Source organism: Larus michahellis, chromosome 5, assembly GCF_964199755.1.
Source record: "Larus michahellis chromosome 5, bLarMic1.1, whole genome shotgun sequence".
Taxonomy (NCBI): Eukaryota; Metazoa; Chordata; class Aves; order Charadriiformes; family Laridae; genus Larus; species Larus michahellis.
In genome coordinates, this window is record NC_133900.1 from 9082189 (window position 1) to 9101209 (window position 19021).

At 42.2% G+C, this 19021-nt stretch overlaps 1 protein-coding gene across 50 annotated transcripts in view; it reads left to right on the plus strand.

Annotated features, from left to right (window-relative positions):
* Nucleotides 1-17863, plus strand: part of CAMK2D (calcium/calmodulin dependent protein kinase II delta) — a 158805-nt gene extending 140942 nt beyond the window's left edge. For 32 of the 50 annotated variants that reach the window (XM_074588556.1, XM_074588521.1, XM_074588537.1 and 29 more), the window contains 5 exons: nucleotides 8832-8907; nucleotides 9832-9926; nucleotides 10971-11199; nucleotides 15115-15164; nucleotides 15737-17863. In XM_074588556.1, coding sequence (XP_074444657.1) covers nucleotides 8832-8907; nucleotides 9832-9926; nucleotides 10971-11199; nucleotides 15115-15121 — 407 coding nt within the window. In that variant the 3' untranslated portion in view covers nucleotides 15122-15164; nucleotides 15737-17863. Of the gene's footprint in view, nucleotides 1-8831; nucleotides 8908-9831; nucleotides 9927-10970; nucleotides 11204-15114; nucleotides 15165-15736 lie in introns of those variants that run through there. The other 18 variants (XM_074588523.1, XM_074588539.1, XM_074588544.1 and 15 more) reach the window with 2 other exon arrangements.
* Nucleotides 17864-19021: the final 1158 nt, after the last annotated feature.

The following is a 19021-nucleotide window of genomic DNA, read 5'->3' on the forward strand; positions in this document are numbered from 1 at the left end:
CCAATAAGAGGGAATATTTAATTCCGTTAAATAACTAAGTTTAGCGACCAAAGAAACTGCAAAGTCCCCGTAACCTCACCTGTCCTCAACTTAGTTTGAAAAATGCGTGTTTCTGGTATAATACAGTTTTAGAAATGGCTGCGATAACGCTGTGTTTCCTGTAGCTGCACGTTTAATAGGGATCAGCAGCCCCCTGGCCTGAGAAAATTCAGAAAACCAAAAGTAGTTATTGTTTACCAAGAAATAGGATTAATTCAAGTACGAGTAAAAAGAATTTCGGTGCTGAGAGCAGACATTAGGAATATGATAGGCTATTATTATAACCTGCCGGTGTGGCTAACGGGAGATGTGCTTGTGCTAGCCTGGTTTGGAAGCGGAGTTTTGTCGGCGTGGCTCTAACGATCTGATTCAGAACGCCGATATCTCTGCAGTATTACTATAGAGAAGCTACCGGAGTTGTGTACATTTGGCAGGCTTACCCTCACTGGAAAGAAGATAATTGCTACGAACAGCTATAGGGATGAGTCATTTTCACGAGCAGCGAGCGATATTAAAAAATCGGTGAAAGCTAGTACAGCCGAGACTGTTTTTGGTAAACTACCTGGGAGTCAGAGGGCTTGCTGGAGACGGTGATACAGTGATTCTGATTTTTAAATGACATCACAGGGAGAGCTCAAATCAGTGTTTTCGAAGAGCAGATTTGAGAATGTAGAAGGAACAAAAAAGAAAAAAAACTATACCGTGAAGTCAGGCTACAAAGTTGAGGACGGGAGGCGGTGGTCAGAGGCACGTGCAGTTTCTTTACGTCCAAAGCATCTGGGAAATGAGCTGGGCTCCAGCGATGAGCCGGATGAAAACCCGGTACCTGACAGCACAGCGGTAAGGTGGCAACTGAAATGGTCTGTGGTGTTAGCTCCGTGGAGCGTGAAACTGAATTCACTCTCTGTTTGTTGTTAAGTAGCAATTATTACAATTGTCAGTATACGTTATAATTATAAACAAGAAAAATACTGATTTCTTAGCTGGTAAACTTGATAGGTTTTAATCTGCCGTCACAGACACGGGGAAAAGGATGATGCAAACGTGGCGTGTTGAGGAAGGATTACCATATAGTTAAAGTTTTAAGTCCGGAGAGTAAAACATCTCCATTCCTGTGCTTGAGGTATTGAGGAATATATTTTCAAAGGTAACGCAGTTTTCCTACGAGTGAAATAGGCAAATGCCACATGTCTTGGAATTATTGTTTGGGGAGGAGGAGGATTATTATCATTATCATTATCTCAAGTCATCTCATTGCTTGTTAAAGCTTATTTAAAAGGAAGGAGAAGTAGAATTTAAGGTTATTATTGATTTTTCCATTGTAAAGCACTAGTGGACAACAAGAAGCTTTCTCTGAATTGGTGGAGTGATTAGGTAGGAGCTCAGTTTAAATTAAAAATGTGCACAGCGGCAAAGCTTGTTAATGTCTCGGTTATCCAGACTTTAAGCATCATTTCTGGAGACAGCAGCCAGATTCCATGATTAATGTAAGATGTTGAGAAACCTTAGTGCAGTATCTTGTAAGCGCGGTGACCATGACGCAGCTTTGTTCTGCATCTCTAGGCGATTTGTCATTAAAAAATAAACATTTGCCACACGGTATAAATATTAGTGTAATTGTATGGTAGCTCCAAGGAGAGAGCATCTTTAGAAATAATCAATTTCATAGAACTAAAAAGAAACTATGTAGGGCACGTGACAAGTTGCTTAACATCACGTTATGCTAAAGGTTTAAAAAGGAGATGCATTCACTTTGTTTGATCGGTTTTGTCAGTATAGGGTGGAAAAGCCCTGGGATAATTTTTCAGAGACGTTTGTCTACATATCTAATGAATTACGTTTAACCTGTAGGCTGACAGGTTTTCAGACAGGTGAAAGACAGTCGATGGCCTAAAAAAATACCTGCAAACTGTCCGCCTGTATCATGATTTGCTGAATCAGAGGGAATCTTCGGGATCGGCAGGCGCCAGGAGAGAGGCGTTACATGTAAGGTGACAACTCAGATGTCTTAGGTCACATCGAAGTTTAAGCGGTGGGGTGAGAGAGAAGCTCTGATCTTAACGTACACTAAATTTTGAGGGACTTCTGGAAGTCCCCTGGTGCATGCCTTGTCACCTGAGGGTCTCGGTATTTTTTGACATAGATCTGAGATTCAATCAGCCGTTTATTCGTGCACCACCACCTTTTATTCTCTTCACAGAAATTACTTTCTTGGAATACTCGTGGAATAAATTGTAAGAGACGCTATCGGCAGAGAATTTTTCAAATCTTGGCGTGAAGAGTATGGTTTTGAAAAAGGTTTTGTGATGTTTGCTGTATTCCTCAGCTTTGTAGGGTAGCAGCCCAGGTGGTAAGGTTGAATGACTGGTACATCCAGATTGCCAGAGTTCGTTATACAGCACGGGATAAAATTTCTAGTCTCTTCCTCTTCCTTTTCGAACTTTGGTTGTTTTCAGAGTATAGAAATGGCATTAGTGGCTGTGTGCTTTCCATCTAATTGCTGTTTGCTGGGACGATGTTCAGGTTAGAAGCGAAGCGAGGTCCCCCCAGACCGTTCCACTCAATTTTAGCCGCCCGGTGTCACCTTGGTAAGGACTGGACTGTTTTAAAATGATAGCACAATGGGCAGGATTTGTCTCCCCAGATTCAGACATCCTCCACAATGTAGATATCTGTATTTGAGCTAGTTGTCTAGACTCCCTTCAGTCAACGCAAATAGGTCAGATGAGTCACGCTTGTCTTAAATATCTATTTTAGGATATGACGAATCGTGCCCTGAAAGTGCTTATTTCTCTCCATTGACTGTAAGGGAGGGGAGCTGAGAGAACAAACTCACTTGTCTGTACTTATACATGTCCAAAATGTTGTGAGATTAATCCAGTCTGATGTGTACCAAGAAATGGAGTTAAGAGTACCGAGTTGAAAAGTTTTCAGGGTTTTTGTTTTTTTTCCCCGGAGAAACAACATGGGAGCAAAGTAAGAGGCAGAATCATTTTAATCATCTTCGAGTTGCAAGTGCAGCCTGCACCGCGCTTACTTGATAAGCTGTTTTCTGAAAGACCAAAAATATTGGGTTTATCCTTGGCTACTGTGATGACTGTTCCTAGGGTTGTTTTGTGTTAGAAGAAACGTGTCAAAGACCAATAAAAAAAGTGTATTCCTACCTCTGCAAGATCAGTGGGGGTAATTACTAACCATTCCAACGCAGTAGTTAGATGGTCGATCATCTAGAGCATTGATAACAGTAGAAAGATACTCGCAATACGCGAGTGAAGCCTAAGGTGTTTTATTATTTTCAGAAGAAAAATACTGATGTCGATTGGGGGAAAGTGAGTGGGAAATACGGTGGTCAGTCAATTACCAAGGATTCTCTTTCTGCGTGCCACAAAACGTGAAGTTTCTGGCGCCTGTATTTCCGAAGACTTCATTTTCACGTTATCTGCCGCTCGTTTTGATTCCGCCCCATCTCTCAGCAGTTAAAATACCAAAACAGCCATCATTTCTGTGTCATTCTTGTAGATTGAGTTAGCAGATGTTGCTTGGGGCTGCAGGAGGGAAGAAAGGCCCCATAGTTCCCTCCTGGAAAAACAAGCTTTGCTGTTGTTTTGTACTTTCTTCTTTTCCTGTGATACTCGATTTCACTAGCCGTGAGACTGCACCTTGTACGTTTTAAGGCGTTTATAGTCTTAGGTGCCTTTTTGAGTAAATGGCGTTCTTACTTATTTTGTGTTCTTCAGATACTAGCGTTAAAGGTGTTCTTTAATTCTAAAAGATTACCCCCACCCTGTATAGCTGAGCGGGGAAAAAAGGTAGTGAAATACAGCTAGAGGTTAGTAACTCGTTTCAAGTTAACATATGCGCTACTGCAGTGCTGCGGAAATAATTTTTGCCAGTGTTAGAAAAAGTTCCGGGTTTGTTCTTTTCTTCTTATTTGGTCTTTTTTATAGCTCTTCTTCATCATATTTTTTTGCTCGAACTGCCTTTTGTATTAGTCATATACCTGCTCATTCGCCAAAGCAGGGGTCGTATTTTTTTTGAACTGCTGATACCTTCTTACCTTAACTCACTGTCCTTACAGGGCTGAAGGTTATATTTAGAGAGTAGGTCCATGGTCTTGTCTTTAATGGTTTTACTTCACCCGTATTCTGAGGAAAAAATGTAAAAGCTACCATCTTTTCCACACGGGTTTGCCATTTTATGGTAGCTTTCTGCTACGCTACCTGCAGTCCTTTTTCATCATTAGTTTTTCAAGAAAATGGCTCGGCACCTTTGACTTCGTTTAACAATATTCTTCCCTCACACATCGGTTCTTTTAAAAACACCAAACGTATTTTTGCTGAGTAATCCCTTGTTTACAGAGATGAAAAAATTTTATGCCGTACTCTTAAGACGGTGTAGATGGGTCTGGCTTCAGTTTTTCAATGGGCTCTTATCTCACCCCTTAAAAAAAGTAGCTGAACCAGTTTTATCAGAATCCCATTGCAATTTTTGAGTTTTTCTCCTGTATCCTGTTTTTGTCATTTATCAGACAAACTCCTACGTGCCGTAAGATCAGATATGGTCCTTGCACTCTGAACACGTGGTGATGTTTTGAAGGGAGAGAGTAAGACAGCCGTAATACACGTCGCTCGTAATGCCAAAGAACATTTTGGTTCAGTCCGATGGGCTCAGCACATAATTCTCCTAGAATTCAATACAAGCAAAGTTTACGATTGGATCAAAAAGAAAAAAAAAAATCAAATTAAAATGGTGATTGTAAGTGACAGTTGGCCGGCAGATGGGAACGGGCCAGATGCCTCTTCCCTAATGCCTCCTGTGTTCGCTTGCTGTCCTTGTGTAGTTTGTAATGTGTATTTTGATGGAAAAAGATATTGGAGATTTGGAAGAGCGTACGTTAACGTGGAGTCCCTCAACTTTATGATGAAAATTTGCTCATTTTTTTACCACTTTAATAAGCGCCAATTATTTCGGGCAGATGCTGTCTGCAATAAGCAGGACCTTGTTCCTACCAATATGGGTTCATCTTCAGCGCCCTCCCTATTTCTTCCTTTGCGCTAAGGAAAAGGGCGAGTATTTGACTTGATTCACGCGGCCACCGAGTCACGGCTGCATTTTCCTTCCAATTCTCTGCTTGTTGTATTCCAGTTCTTCCCTGTCTCCCTTCTCTTCCTTCCTCCCAGGCTAAAGCTCTGCTTCCTGGAGCATGTATTTATCGTCCAAAATACTTTTGGTCTGTATTTGTACTCGGTCACCCTGCACCCACACGCATACTTACACAGAAAGTATAAAATGCCAAGATCCCCAAAAATCAATTAGCAGGAGATCTGTGTAAAATCACAGTGGCTACTGAGATTTTTAATTGTTCTTCCATCTCTGATGTTACTGAGTCTTTCATACTGCCTTGTTCTTGACCATATTTCTCTTGTAATGTTCACTCTTGCTCTCAAATGAATAAAAAAGGCTGAGGACCAAGGCGAGGGGTTTTGCACCCAGGATAAATAATTTCTAAATTATGCTCCACCTCTGCCTTTGGCTCTTAGTCCCTTTCTGCCAGTGAGATTGCATATCGGATTGCTAAAGCGGAAAAAATCTAATTTTCTGATATGTGTGTCGTTATTTGTGTGTTGCTGCAAGGGAAGAGCAGCGTAGTTGCTTTCAGGTACGGTTTCATGTGGTCCCTGTAATTTTGTAGAAGAACTGAGAAATGAGTTGGTAGACAGATGATTTGGCAACATCTCTCTCTTCCTGACGGTCCGCATCGTGAACCGGGAAGTCTTTCCACACGGACTTGAAGAACTGATGTGAGTGCTGGAGTTGGTGATGGATTTGAGCCAGTGATAGCGCCTTCATCTCCTTCACTTCCTCTGCTGGCCTGCGGAGCTTCCTGATGGATGCGGTTTCTATTCCACAGGAAGGTCGGCAGGCACGGCTCTACTGGGTGTTAGCACTGCCCAGAGAAACTTTGCTGGAACCTGGTTCCTAGCAGAAAGCTTCATGAAAACATATGTTCCACTGCAATTTCATTTTGGAAGAAAAAAAAAAAAAAAAAAAAACAGGAAAAAGAGCAATTTGGGCAATACGGCGCAATCTCACCCTTCTGGGGTTGATGTTGAATTATATCTTGTAATGTAGTACGACATCAAAGGTACGACTGAAGCGCAACATTTTGATTGGGTCCATCAAAACGGTTTTTAAATGTTTGTTAGCAAAAATTGCCGTTCTCATTCATCTTGAAATCAAGTCTCAAAATCTCAAAGATTTGTAGGAAGAAACTGTCGTTGGCATTCCTTTAACTCAGACTATTGAAGGCAGGAACAGATGCCAGCGAGCCAGGTCACCGTCCAACTAAATTGAGCTGTTGCACAGCGTTCATTTAAAACAAAATCAAAACACCTTCATAAGCCTCTGGGCTTTGATCGCGGAGTGTTGCGTAACAGAATATGTTCAGATATTCACTGGTGTTTGCTGTCTCGGAGTACGTATAACGTGTAAGTTAACTGTGGGCTTCTCATGGTAACACTCGGAAAAGAAATGACTGACGTTGGCGAAAAAGGGACTATTGCCAATCGCCTCTAGCCCAGTGAAAGTAAAATCACGTGTCCCTGTGGTTTTCTCTCTCTCGCACGTGGGAGCTGCAGTACCTTAGTAGATGTTTTCATTGCTTACGTTGTTATCTAATAACGCCAACTCATGATTATGTAGCAGCTCGTCAGAGATTCTTACCTCATTTTCCACTGTCTGATTTAATAATTTCCTAGTCTCTGATTGCAGTGTGTTACCGGGTTATTTAATCAAAACCTTTAATTTAGTTGTATGTATGTGAGAAGCCGCATGCAGAACGTGTGATTTCCGCAGTGCGTGAAGATGACGTATTCTGGATTTCTTTTTTTTCAGCCTTTTTCTAACACTGCACCGTTGTTTCTGGCTCAGCCGTCCCACCACTTGGCTTGTGCTGACAACGCCATACCGTGTCCACAGTTTGGTCTGTGTTGTTTAAACATATGACAATGGAGCCATTGCTGATCTGCAGTCAAAACAGCTCTTCATTAAAATTTTTTGCTGTTTTGTGAAAAAATTGTGAAAAATAAGGCAATTCATACTTGAAACATTCTTACCCGTCATGCCATCTAGTAGTCAAGAGCTACTCACAAATAGCCGTGCTAGACCTTTATATCCACTTTTTTCTCCATCCCTTCTTTCCTTGCTGGTTTCTTTTTGGTGCTTTTTATCTGAATATGTGAGGTGGGCGCTTACTAAGAGAGACGGTGGAGCATAAAAGACATGAAAAGGTTCTTTACCACCACGATGCCAGTTCTTCCAGTACAGCATTGGAGACTTCCGTTCTGCCTAAGCTCCCCAACGTTTTCTTTTTGCAGAAGAATGTGAGCTCTCTCAGTACTTTGCTTTTAACATTCCAAGTATATTTGTGTGTGTGTGTGTGTTAATTATCTAGTCCGCGTGTAGGAGGGTGCAGGATAATTACAACTATTTGCTTGCACAAGACAGCTACTACAGCCTGGTGGCTTGCATTTCGTTTTATTCCAAGCTTAGTCTTCCAGATTGATTTTCTGGGGTTTCAGAAGGAGTTGAGCGTAAGTTAAACGCTTGCAAACGTACCGGTAAAATCTTTTTTTTGGGTTTCCCTGAGCCGTTTAGCGTTCAACTCGCAAAACTCTGTTTTTGAGAGCAGTGCCACTCTGGTTGAACTTCATCGGTATACGGTGAGACTTGACCAAACGGTGAATATACAGTGCAAAAACGTAGACCCGTGTTCCTCGAAAAGCAAGGTTTTAAAAGTAGAAGTCAGTTTTCAAAGGAACGTCAGATTTTCCTGATAAAGTCGTGGAGAAGACTTGATAAAATCTCTCAGACCTTGCCCTCCTGGAGTGACTGGTGTTGGTAACCGTACCGCTGTGCAGGAATTTGTTTATTCAGCACTATTTTAGTGTAACTCCTATCAACACTAACAAATACTGAACTGTGAGCGTATTTCTTGACTGATAGATAAAGGAGAAACTGTTTCACGTACTTTTGCCTTCAAGGCATATGCAGTCGTGACTCGCGTTTGAATATTAGTAGAAATACATATTCTGCTTGGTTTGGATGTGTTATTCTTCTGTTACTGTGTAGCGTTTACGATTAGCAGTAGATGTCCCGTTATTTTGCCGAAGGATCTAATTGAGATTTATTGTAAATACGCATCTTATAAGCAAAGGATAGGCACAAGCACAGAAGTCGGAGCTGAAAGACGGTGCTGTGATTAGACCCACGTGGACGCGTGTGCGTTAGATGCAATCCGCGAGCTTTGCGCCAGGCGATGTTGATGATAGGCTTAGGGCTAAATTCCTCGCTAGTTAAACCAAAGCCAACCCCAAGTGTTACAAAGATTCCTGAAAATCAGCATTAGACGCTTAAAAGGCAAAGGCCCCGTGTGTATGGGAAACGTTAGAGCATCGCTTGGAAAACAATGATCAGTTTCCTTTAATTTGAAGTTAAGAGCTGGGCTTTGGGATTGGTTTTATTTTGCTTTTTAAACAGCAGATCCTTGAGTGAAGGAAAGACGATTAGAAGCGTGGTAGGAAAGTGGATTGGTCTTGTCCTGTGTTTAATTTCCTCACGAATAAAGGAGCCAAAAGAGTGTAAAGCAGCAAAATAACGTCCTGTCCTTTGGTCATAGGGAAGGAAGAGAAGTGGCCGTTGTGCTTTTGTTACGGCTGTGCTTCTGGCAGCCTTCAGCTGTCGCCTTCTGCTTTGCCGTCCATCTTAAAGCTCTTGTTTGTATCTCTCTCTAGCTCGTAAGCAGGAGATTATCAAGGTTACCGAGCAGTTGATTGAAGCTATCAACAATGGGGACTTTGAAGCTTACACGTAAGTTTTTGCATTTCGGAGGGAGTGAGGAGAGTTGATGTATTTGACCTTGTGTATGTAAATACGCATATTTATATAGGACTGCACGTGTTTGTATTTTTGTGTGGGTGATATTCATTCTCAGATGCCCCCAAGAAGCACCAGACGTGTTCGTTGCTGCTTTGCCCCGGCTTTACACGAGCCTGGTTGCCGATTTCAGAGGAGCTGCTCATGTAAATCCAATGCGCCGCTCTGCCGAGACGGGATCGTAATCCCGACGCAAAAACATGCAGTGATCTATCTTGGTGTACGACAGTAAAGTCACGTTTGTGATTTAGAATCCAGAAAACGCAGCAGAAGCCTGTTTTAACCAATTTTTTTTATTGTATGCAGAGATGGGTGAAAGACCTTGTGGAATTTAGGTTCCACCAGCCTCTGCTGAGCGCTGTGCTGGGGAAAAGCGGACCGATTTCTCTCTCTGCTTTTCTCCGCTAAGCTACAGTTCCGTCACTGCTTCTTTTCCTACCTCAAAAAAAAAAAAAAAAAAATTAAAAAGTAGAGGAAAGCCCTTCTCAGCATTTCTTTTGGTCTCCCATGTTTCTCGGGATGGGTTCTAACCTGTTGCAGCACAGAAGCAATTTTCAGAGTCAAAAGTAGAAATTCCTACTTGTAATACCATTGACTTGTGGGGCCTTTTTTGGCGGTCTTTTTTTTGGTCAAAAGATGATTTATATGAAATCCAGTCTACTTAGAGCAGGCCGCCAAATTTATTAATTTAAGTGAAACCAGACCTCCATTACTTCTCCCCATTTAAGTTCTGTTCTTTGGTGGCACAGGTGAGTAACACGTCCGATAGGAATAAAGGGAACATTTAAAAAGTAATCTCTCCAAAGTTGTATTAGATAACTGCATGTGTTTATTAAAGAATTCCCTCTTTTTCCACAGAAAAATCTGTGATCCAGGCCTTACATCTTTTGAACCTGAAGCTTTGGGTAATCTAGTAGAAGGCATGGACTTTCACCGTTTTTACTTCGAAAATGGTAAACATTTCTTTTCGGTCTCCATGAACCTTCATCTGTTCCTTGTGATTGTGTTTCTCCAGTCTAATTAGCGTTTTCATTTGGGAGTTAATTGATTTGGGTAGGGGAAGGGAGTATTATTTTTTTTCAGAGATCTGCTGGATGTGTTTTTCTGCGGCGCTCAATTCACGCGTCATAGGGCGTCTCGGGTAGCGGAGGAAAGTTTCAGGTATTTGGAAGGAGAAAGTCAAGATGTATAACTCAGTCTGTACTGCTGAGGATCTGATCGGCTGTCTTTTTTGTATTGGTGGGTGTGTATATTTACAGACGCGTATGAAAACATCGATATGTGTTCTCTCCCTGACAGGCCTGTCAGCCACAAGAAAGGAAAATGACTCGTAGGGTGGATTTAATAGAGTTTAGGAGGATCGCGTGATGTTGGTAACCATTTTAGAGCAGACTTGACGCAAAAGGAAATAAAATATTGTAAATGAAGATAGCACTTTATCCAGTAATTTCTGAGAAATGTCCGAGCGTATGGGATTGTCGTGTTCCGAAATTCTCTTCCATCTCCAAAACGGCTTTTTTCATATTTTTCCTTAAAACGTTTCCTTACATTACCACTGCTTTTTAGTTTTCATAGATATCGGCACTTAACAAAGTATGTCATTAAGAGAGAGTTAAAAGCTGAATTATTTTAACCGAGAGTGTTAAGTACCAATGTCATTAGACATTAGACACAGCAGTGAAACTCAAGTATTGGGAAAACTCAGTTGGGAAACTCAAGATGGCGGCGCCCACTGTATTTAATCCAGGTCCGTGCATGGACTAAATAACGTGTACTATTAAACATTTGGTTGGTTTCCTTATGGGAAAGGGGAGAGCATCCTTTATGCTGTGACTGCGCTCATTTCTACAATGTACTTGAGCTAGTTGTCAGCCGTGATTGTCGGTAAACACTAATTATGACTTTGAGATTTTTGTTTTGTAAAATGGGGTGAGATGAGTTATTTTGGCTTACAGAGAGAAAAAGTAATCTGTCCTCTGTGTGTGTTTGTTTCCCAGCTTTATCCAAAAGTAATAAGCCAATCCACACCATTATCCTCAACCCTCACGTCCACCTTGTGGGTGACGACGCTGCTTGCATCGCGTACATACGGCTCACGCAGTACATGGACGGAAGCGGGATGCCAAAGACTATGCAGTCAGAGGAGACGCGGGTCTGGCACCGTCGTGACGGGAAATGGCAGAACGTTCATTTTCACCGTTCAGGGTCACCAACAGTACCTATCAAGTAAGCAACAATTCAGACCACCAGCTTAAACTACGTAGGTCAGACCAGATAGTCTTAATAGCTGCTTTTGGCCTTAAAAGCTACAAACCCCTCCTCTCGATAGTGTAATTTCTTGTGGTCGTTTACGCGGTGTGTGTTATATTCAGTAGCGTGCATATAGCATTGGTGCAGATATTTTTAAAATAATGCTTTTTGTGGTTGGCGTCGTTTTCAACCGTGCTGCCCGCTGATCCGCCTCAGTCCCTGGACTGACAGCGTGAAGAGCAGCAAAATGTTTGCATGTTGATACAAGTCACACAAAAGAGGATTGGAAAACCTGAGCTAGAATTTTGGGAAAACCTGAAAAAAAAATAGAAAGCAGTAGGATGCGTGGAGCTCTTAGAGCTGACCAGAAAGTTCCGAGGAAAAAAGTGTCGCTGTTCTGAAAAGCTGAAGTTTGAGTAATATTTATTGTGATTTCCACCCACCTCAACTTACTCAGGCCTAGTTATGTTCACTGCCGGTTGATTTTTGAGCCAGTTTACATATTTACTCTGTAAATTAAGCCGCACGAGTACCTATCACATTCTTCTTTTGTTCATTGGGGCATCTCTGCTTGCCCTCTCCTCCCCTCGGAGTCGTGCCGCGACTCGGCCTGAATAATTCCTTCGCCCAGATTTTCAGCGGTGTGAATCCCAGCACGCTCGCAGCTGCAGTCACCGGGGAGAAAAGTCGCAGCTTCTTGGAGAGGTTCTGCTCCCATCCTTCGCTTTTCTTCTGCTTCCAGCCTTCGCTCCTGCTGCTGTGTCCCCCAGAGCCCAACCTCACCGGCTTCTGGCGTAGGTTAGGGTGTTTCCAAGTTAGGCAGCGAATTAGTACAGGCCTTGATTTGCTCGGGGGCAAGCCCTCTCTGTAGCGTATAATTACGTTTGGGTGACGTGTCTTAAGGTGGATAGTGGCTGAATTTCCTGGCTTGGATGGTGAGAGCTTAGATTTCACCCTTCGAAATTCCATCATGTCCCATATTTTCCTTCTTGCAAGACTGTTCTCCCATATGAAATAATACTTGATAAAGTCAGGAACGTGATCAAATTAAGTGTTAAACTCCAGCGGGGATTGATTTTTTAAATTTTTTTTTTTTATTTAGGAAAAAATAATTCCATTAGCGAGTGAGAACTATTATATTTTATTTACAAATGTGAAACCAATGGGAGCAGCAACCATGTCGTCCTTTGTTTTCCACGTTCCAGCTGCACTGCCAGCGTCTAAACAGATAGTACGGAAGGAGTAGTTACATTTTCTTGAAATGCAGCGTTGTGCACATTTGCGATGTTTTTGTAAAGGAGTGTTTTGTCACGGCATCTGCCCTGGGTATGTGTAGAGCCAGAAAGCGTACGGGAAACAGGTTCGCCTGTCCCACTGCGCCCTGTAATAAGTGTCTACAGCAGAATGACGTGAATTGGGCTAGAGAATTATTTAATCTTTTCCTTTTTTTTTTTTTTTTCCCCTTTGTTTTTTAAGAAGGGTTTGGGGGCGGGGGAGGCGTGTGTAAATTTTTTTTTAACTTACCCATATTTATAGGAAACAATCCCAAAGAGAAAAGGTAATTCATGACACTCAGCAAAACCAGAAGGCAAGAAAATAGCCATCTTATTACTGTTATCACGGGAGATTATTGAACTTGCCCGATAATTCCTGTAATAATTTGTTCAGTATTGCTTTATAGAGATATACTGAATGGCTGCTGCTTTTTGAGGCGCAGTGTTGTAACAGGAGCCTCTGTCCCCAGCGTGCGATGGGCCGCCGTGTGCTGCTGTTGCCCCTCGGAAGCGGTGCCATTTATTTAGGATTCGTGTCATGTCACTTCTTTACGGCCGCTCACGCTCTCTATAATAAAAATAAGGCTTTCTGGGATGGCTAAGGACGGAAGGAGAAGCAGCGGAGAGGTAATTTTTTTGAGGCTGCAGGGTTGTGGCTCTGTCAGTTCTGAGCCTCTGGGGTCAGGCAGAGGAGAGTTCAGGATCGCGAGAGGGTATCCCAGCGGAAAAGGGCACTTCTCGGTAGCTTTTGAGGAGTAGCGGCTCAAAGCCTTAGAGCTGGCTAAGGCTTCAGGGGAGATGCTCTGAGATTGCGGCATGGCCCTAGATAAGTCGCCCCTACGTAGCCCTGGCGAGAATATCACGTAAATCCCTTACCTAACCCTCACCTCAAATTCAGAGGGTGTTTTTGGACTTGCTCATAACACTGTTCTAAAACATCATTCGTCTGATGGCTAGAAACCTTACTTTCCCGTCTGAATTTTAGTCGTATTCAATGTATCCTGGATTATTCTTATTTCATCACCCCCCTGTACTTGGGGATAGGTGTGCGGGCATGAGCTCCTCTGTATGAAGGCTGATTAGGTCATTTCCCACCTTCTGTTTTCATAGGGTAAATAATGCTAACTTGGTTGGCTTTTTTTGATAGGCTCTCCATTTTCCTGGCTACCATAGTAGCTCTTTGCTGTCCTTTTCTGGTTTGCGGTTTGTCTTTTTCATTAGCTTGGGTTCTTCTGAAACACTGTGTACATTTGTGGTCAGGGCTTGATTTAACTTGACGATGTCTTTCTTTTCCCTGTTGCGGATGCCACACCTGCTGTGTCCTGGCGTGATTTTTTTGCACTTTTGCCATCCTCATCCCATTAGGAGATCGTCCGATGAGGTCATAGGAGCTTTTGCTGAGCATGCAGCTTTGTACCTCCTGTTATTACGTGTAACATTTCTGGATTACCCAGCCCTCGAGGTTATTTGGTTCTTCTTGCACAATACTCCTGTTTTCCATTGTATTTGTAGTGCCTTCCGCCAAAGGGTAGGCGTGCTACGTGAGATCAGCCGTACCGCTTTGCTCAGGTCATCGGCAAAGACTAGTGAGTCTCCTCTGGGCCGGTAGTTCCCCTTTCAGCCTGAGCAGTGTCATTTTTCTTTTAATTATTTTACATATTCTTTCTTTAATCCCCATCTCCACAAGTTTAACTGGTAGATTCCCATGGAATGCCATGCCAGAACTCGCCTTCTGTAACCCATCCTGACCATCTTTTAGACAGCCTTGAACTTCACCTTTACTTTTCCCAGCCAGAGCAGTGGTGCACCAGTAACTCCATTTTGGAAAACTACAGCAGAAATTTAATTAAAATATTCTTCTAGGTTATCCTTCCTTTCTTTTCTCGTTATTTGAAACGTACGCAGTCTATACAGCTGTTGATTTAATCATTACCAGTACACAGCAGTTAATAATGGCACTTCCATAATAAAAAAGTCTCTTGCACGTCGTGTCTGAAGAAGAATTTCAAATCTAATAAAGTTGCAAAAGCAGTTGTAGCTGCGACCCGCTTTTGCAAACGCGGTATCCTAGGTTATGGCAAAGCAGTGGCGGTGCGAGCGCAGCAGCTTATTTCTTTTCAGGACTACAGTAAGGAGCGTGCAGAAATCTAAGGGCAGGAACGAGCTCTTTCGTAGCTGAAGATACGTGGAAACCTTTCCTTATGGCAGATGATTTGTTTAGAAAAGAATGTGAGCACAAATACATATTTAGTTTATAAATAAATCTTAGTTGTAGTTTTTGCTGCGAGTCGGACGAGACAAACTTTGGTTTCCGTCTTGGCCCCCGTTTCTCTCCGAGTGCTGTGACTGACGGTAGGAATTTTTTTCTCTGCGTTCCACGTTCTTGAGAACTTGCGCTAACGTCTTTCTGCAGAACTGCGTCTGCACAGACGCAGAGAGTGGACCTGCTGGTACGGGGCGGGCAGTCCAAGGGCTGTCGGACCTAAAACTGACTCCCAAACCTAAATACAGACCAGCGGCTTAGATTCCCTCCCTTATCACACCTTCCTAATCTTCCCTAATTAAACACCGACCAGCAGGAAGACTTAAGTAAAGAGTTTGTTCTGTGTTTGTGCAGCGCCTAGCACAGCGGGATCCCAATCACGCCGTCGGCCCCTAGATGCTACGGTAATACAAATGATATTATAAGCCGAGTTAGTTAACTGCCTGCTTACGCGGTCCTTTTCTTTCCTTTTCTCTCTGCATATGCCTCTCGCATGTCTTGCATGTAAACGCATCTCATTCTTCCTTGTTACTTGCCTCAGTTTTTATACGAAAATCTCCGTCCGGGGCAGCGTCCGTAACGTACGTGGCTGAGGAAATAAGTTAAACTCAGAGATTCACACCTAAATTCTGCCCTCCCGCCTTTAAGAAATCGGTTAAGGCACTTTGGCTTCCTGCTTCAGTTTCCCTTTTTATTTTAACAGCCTCTCTGGCGTGTTACAAAGATGGAAAACTTCTGTAAAGTGGTTTGAAAAATAAGAGAATGCTTTGCCTGAGCCTTTGGGGAGGGGGGCGGGGGGGTGTTTTCCCTTGGTTTTCTTCACAATATTGTGTTAAATGATCTTGAGAAGATTGTTTTTTCATAGTATTGGCTAGCGCTTGAAGCATGTATTGTTATCTGGTGGTGATGTTACTTCAGTAACGGCAATCTTCTTTTTTTTTTTTTTTTTTTTTTTTCTCTCTCTCCTTCCTCCTAGCTAAAAATATCAGCGGTGCCGCTCTCGCATTTTCTGTACCCAACGCACCCGGTTGATTACCATCTTGGCCATCCCGTTCTCTTCATGCATGTTTCTGAGTGCATGAAGTTGTGAAGGTTCTTCATGTGACACATTTGTGATGCACCATGTTTGCTGTATATTCCATCTGTACACTGTTAACATTTCGCTGAAGGTGATGTTCCACGCAAATAGAGAGTTAACGTGGCATAAAAGACAAAAAAAAAAAAAAAAAAAAAAAAAAAATTTTGATGGACAGCAGTAGATACATTTGTCACTTTCTCCATTTATGCCAAGTTTTGACAGACAACTTTAAAAACTATCCTGTTTATTAAAAAAAAAAAAAGGAAAAAAAAAAAAAAGAAAAAGTACATTTTACCCTCTTTTTTTAAGAACTGTTTTTTGACTCCTCTTTTTTTCCCCCGAGTCCCAGGATTTTGCTTCGGTTCTGGTAGGAACGGTTAGGATTTCCGCTGGCAGCTCCGTTACTGTAAAACGGGTTTTTATTACGGCGCGTAGATGGACGAAATCACTGATAAATGTGGAAGTGATAATAGCTTGGCTATGATAATAGCTTGGCTTTGTACCAGCTGAAGCCTTCTTAGTTTATTAGTCTATGTAAACTGGAAAAATCTCATCATGTGCTGGCTTGGTCACTTCGGAATTAACCGTGGAGGTTGCAATGAGCCAGCAGCTTCTTTTTTTTTTTTTTTCCTTTTGAGTCTTTATCTTTGCTTTCTCGCTATGCGAATTGAAAATTTCTGTCGGACGATAAAGCAAAATTAAAAATTGTAAGGAACGAAGCGATGATTGAGGGGCAGGTTTTGAGGATTAAAATGGAAGGATAGGGAAAGATAGATTTTTATCGCTTTTTAGGGTGCACTGCAAAATTTTTAAGGAGGCTTTAAAAAACATAAAACTTTGGTTAAGCTATAGACCAGCTGCGTGGTTGATATATCGAGAAATATTAGGCCTTAAAAGCTTAGTACGAAGAGTTTACTGTCTTTACGCTGCTGCTGTCGCTTCTCTGGAGATGTATTGCGGTTACACCAGTTTTCTAGCAAGAATCTCAATACCACGGATTTGTTTCTTCCTCCTTTTTCCCCCCTCAATCCGCTCTTGGTTTTCGGAAGACCCTCACGCAGCGCACAGGGACGACACCTGACCTTTGCGGCGTCCCCCACCTTGGTTCGGTCCCTGTACGCCGCGGGGCGGGGGGGGATGCTCTCCGTGGCGCTTTGTCACAGGGACTGTTTTTTCATCCCTTACGTTGCTGTGAAAACACGTCCTTGCAAGCATTTAGGTTTAGCCCCTTCCATTTTTAATAGAAAAATACAGGGATGGGTTATTTCTTTTTTTTTTTTTTTTCCCCCCCGCCATTCGTTAATTGTTCTGTTACCAACAGGGCTAACCGTTTTCTGCAGCGCTGTACAGTGCATGATATCTCAGTCCATGTCCTTTTTAGCGGTTAAAAATTTACACCGCGGCAGCCTGAAGTTTTTAAAACGGGAAAGCTTCCTAATTTGTATCGTTTCACCTTTCTGTGTTGATTACTAATCAAAAGCAGTTCTTAAACATTTTGATGTTGTTACTAGTGGATGTATGGTAGATGGATTTAAGCTTCTCTGATAATTACTACATGATTTTAAACAATATATATTTAAAATAAGCATCTACAATAAATGTGTTGAGCCATATTAACCTGCCAATGGGATCTGTGAAAAAAGTAATGGCCTCATTCTTTTTTTTTTTCCTCATTAATTTCTTTACTTTTTTTTGTGAAGCGGCTATAAGTGGCATAACTGTATTTAAAAATTAACAAATTAGGTGTAGGGTGGTTTGGTTTTTTTGTTTTGTTTTGTTTTTTTTTTTTTTACACTTCTGACATAGCATGTGGTGTTGACGTATTACTGTAGACCAAGTTTGTCTTCCACACCAAGACGTGAGGAAATTGTGATTTGTTCTCTCCACCACAACTGAATGATACGCTTCTCTTCTGTCATTTTTGGAACACTGCAGTTTACCATGGGACACAGTGTACATATTTCTTGCCATAATGGTAAAATGATTGATATATTTAAGGATTAATAAATTTGTGATTTCTGCTGACACGGTGCTTGCGTTTTAATTTCCCAGTTAATTGTGATTTTCGCCTTGTGAAAACGTGGGGTGCCTGTTTGAATGAAGAAGTCAGAGACGCGGATGCAGTTTCCTACGAGCCAGATTTGCAGTTTGAGAATATGAGCTTTTGTGCTTTGTCTGTGGGTCCTTCCCGAGGACTTTCAGCTTTGCTGAGAGATTTTGCACGCAACCTGGTATTTATAGGTCCGTATTTAGAAATGTTTTCAGTGCTTCGCGCACCCCTGTAGCTGCCTTACTGTTCTGTACACTCAGCCTGTAACGCAAGATGCTGGGAAAGCAGTTATTGTGTGTTTAGCGTTACCATAAAATGCATTAAAGTCCATAAATAATTAGCATTTAAAATAACGTACCGGTTTAAAAGCTTTCATGTCTGTCTGTAGTGATTTTTAGGCTCTCTGCTGAGAACGGTCCTTCATCCCAGCAGAAAAGGAAGGAGGAGGGAAGCCGACTTCCAGCTTTCCCGGGTCAGGAAACGCGGAGCTGGATGGTTCCTGCGGATGTGTGCCAGGGGCAGCGGCCTTGGGATGGCCGGGATCCAGGAGTGCCGCCTGGCAAAGGAGCTGGAGCGGATTCCTCGGCTTCTGAACATTTCTTGGGTGGCTTTTCGCTACATATTTGTAAACATAAAGCAAAAAAAAAAAAATAGCTAAGAGAGAGCTCAGAGGTTTGGAATGTTTCGGTAAACCCCCGGGGGAGCGAAAGCGGTTTAGTCTGTTTTATATTTTGTCGTATCACTTCTACCTACTTTGCTTACTCGTTTTTTTCCACTAAACGCTATTCCAGAAAATCAGTTTGACTTCCATTTTAACTGTGCGCCTGCAGCAAGCTGTTCGACAGCAGTGGGATTGCTACTAGTTTCAGGTACGTAGATAAAGAGGGATCAGTGTGTAAGGCATAATGAGGGGGCTGGGGAGAAAACATTTGCTAAATACCAGGTTAAAGATTTGGGAGAGGGGCGATTTTTTCTTTTTTTTTTTAATTGTGGATGTCCTTTTATAGCAGAAATGTTTTAATATGCTGCCTCCTGGTGGCTTTTTGTAACGGTGTTTTCTATTTAGGTGTGCACAGGAAGATGCTATTTATTCTGAGCAGAAAGGAACCCAACGCTTTCACGCGTTCGCTTTT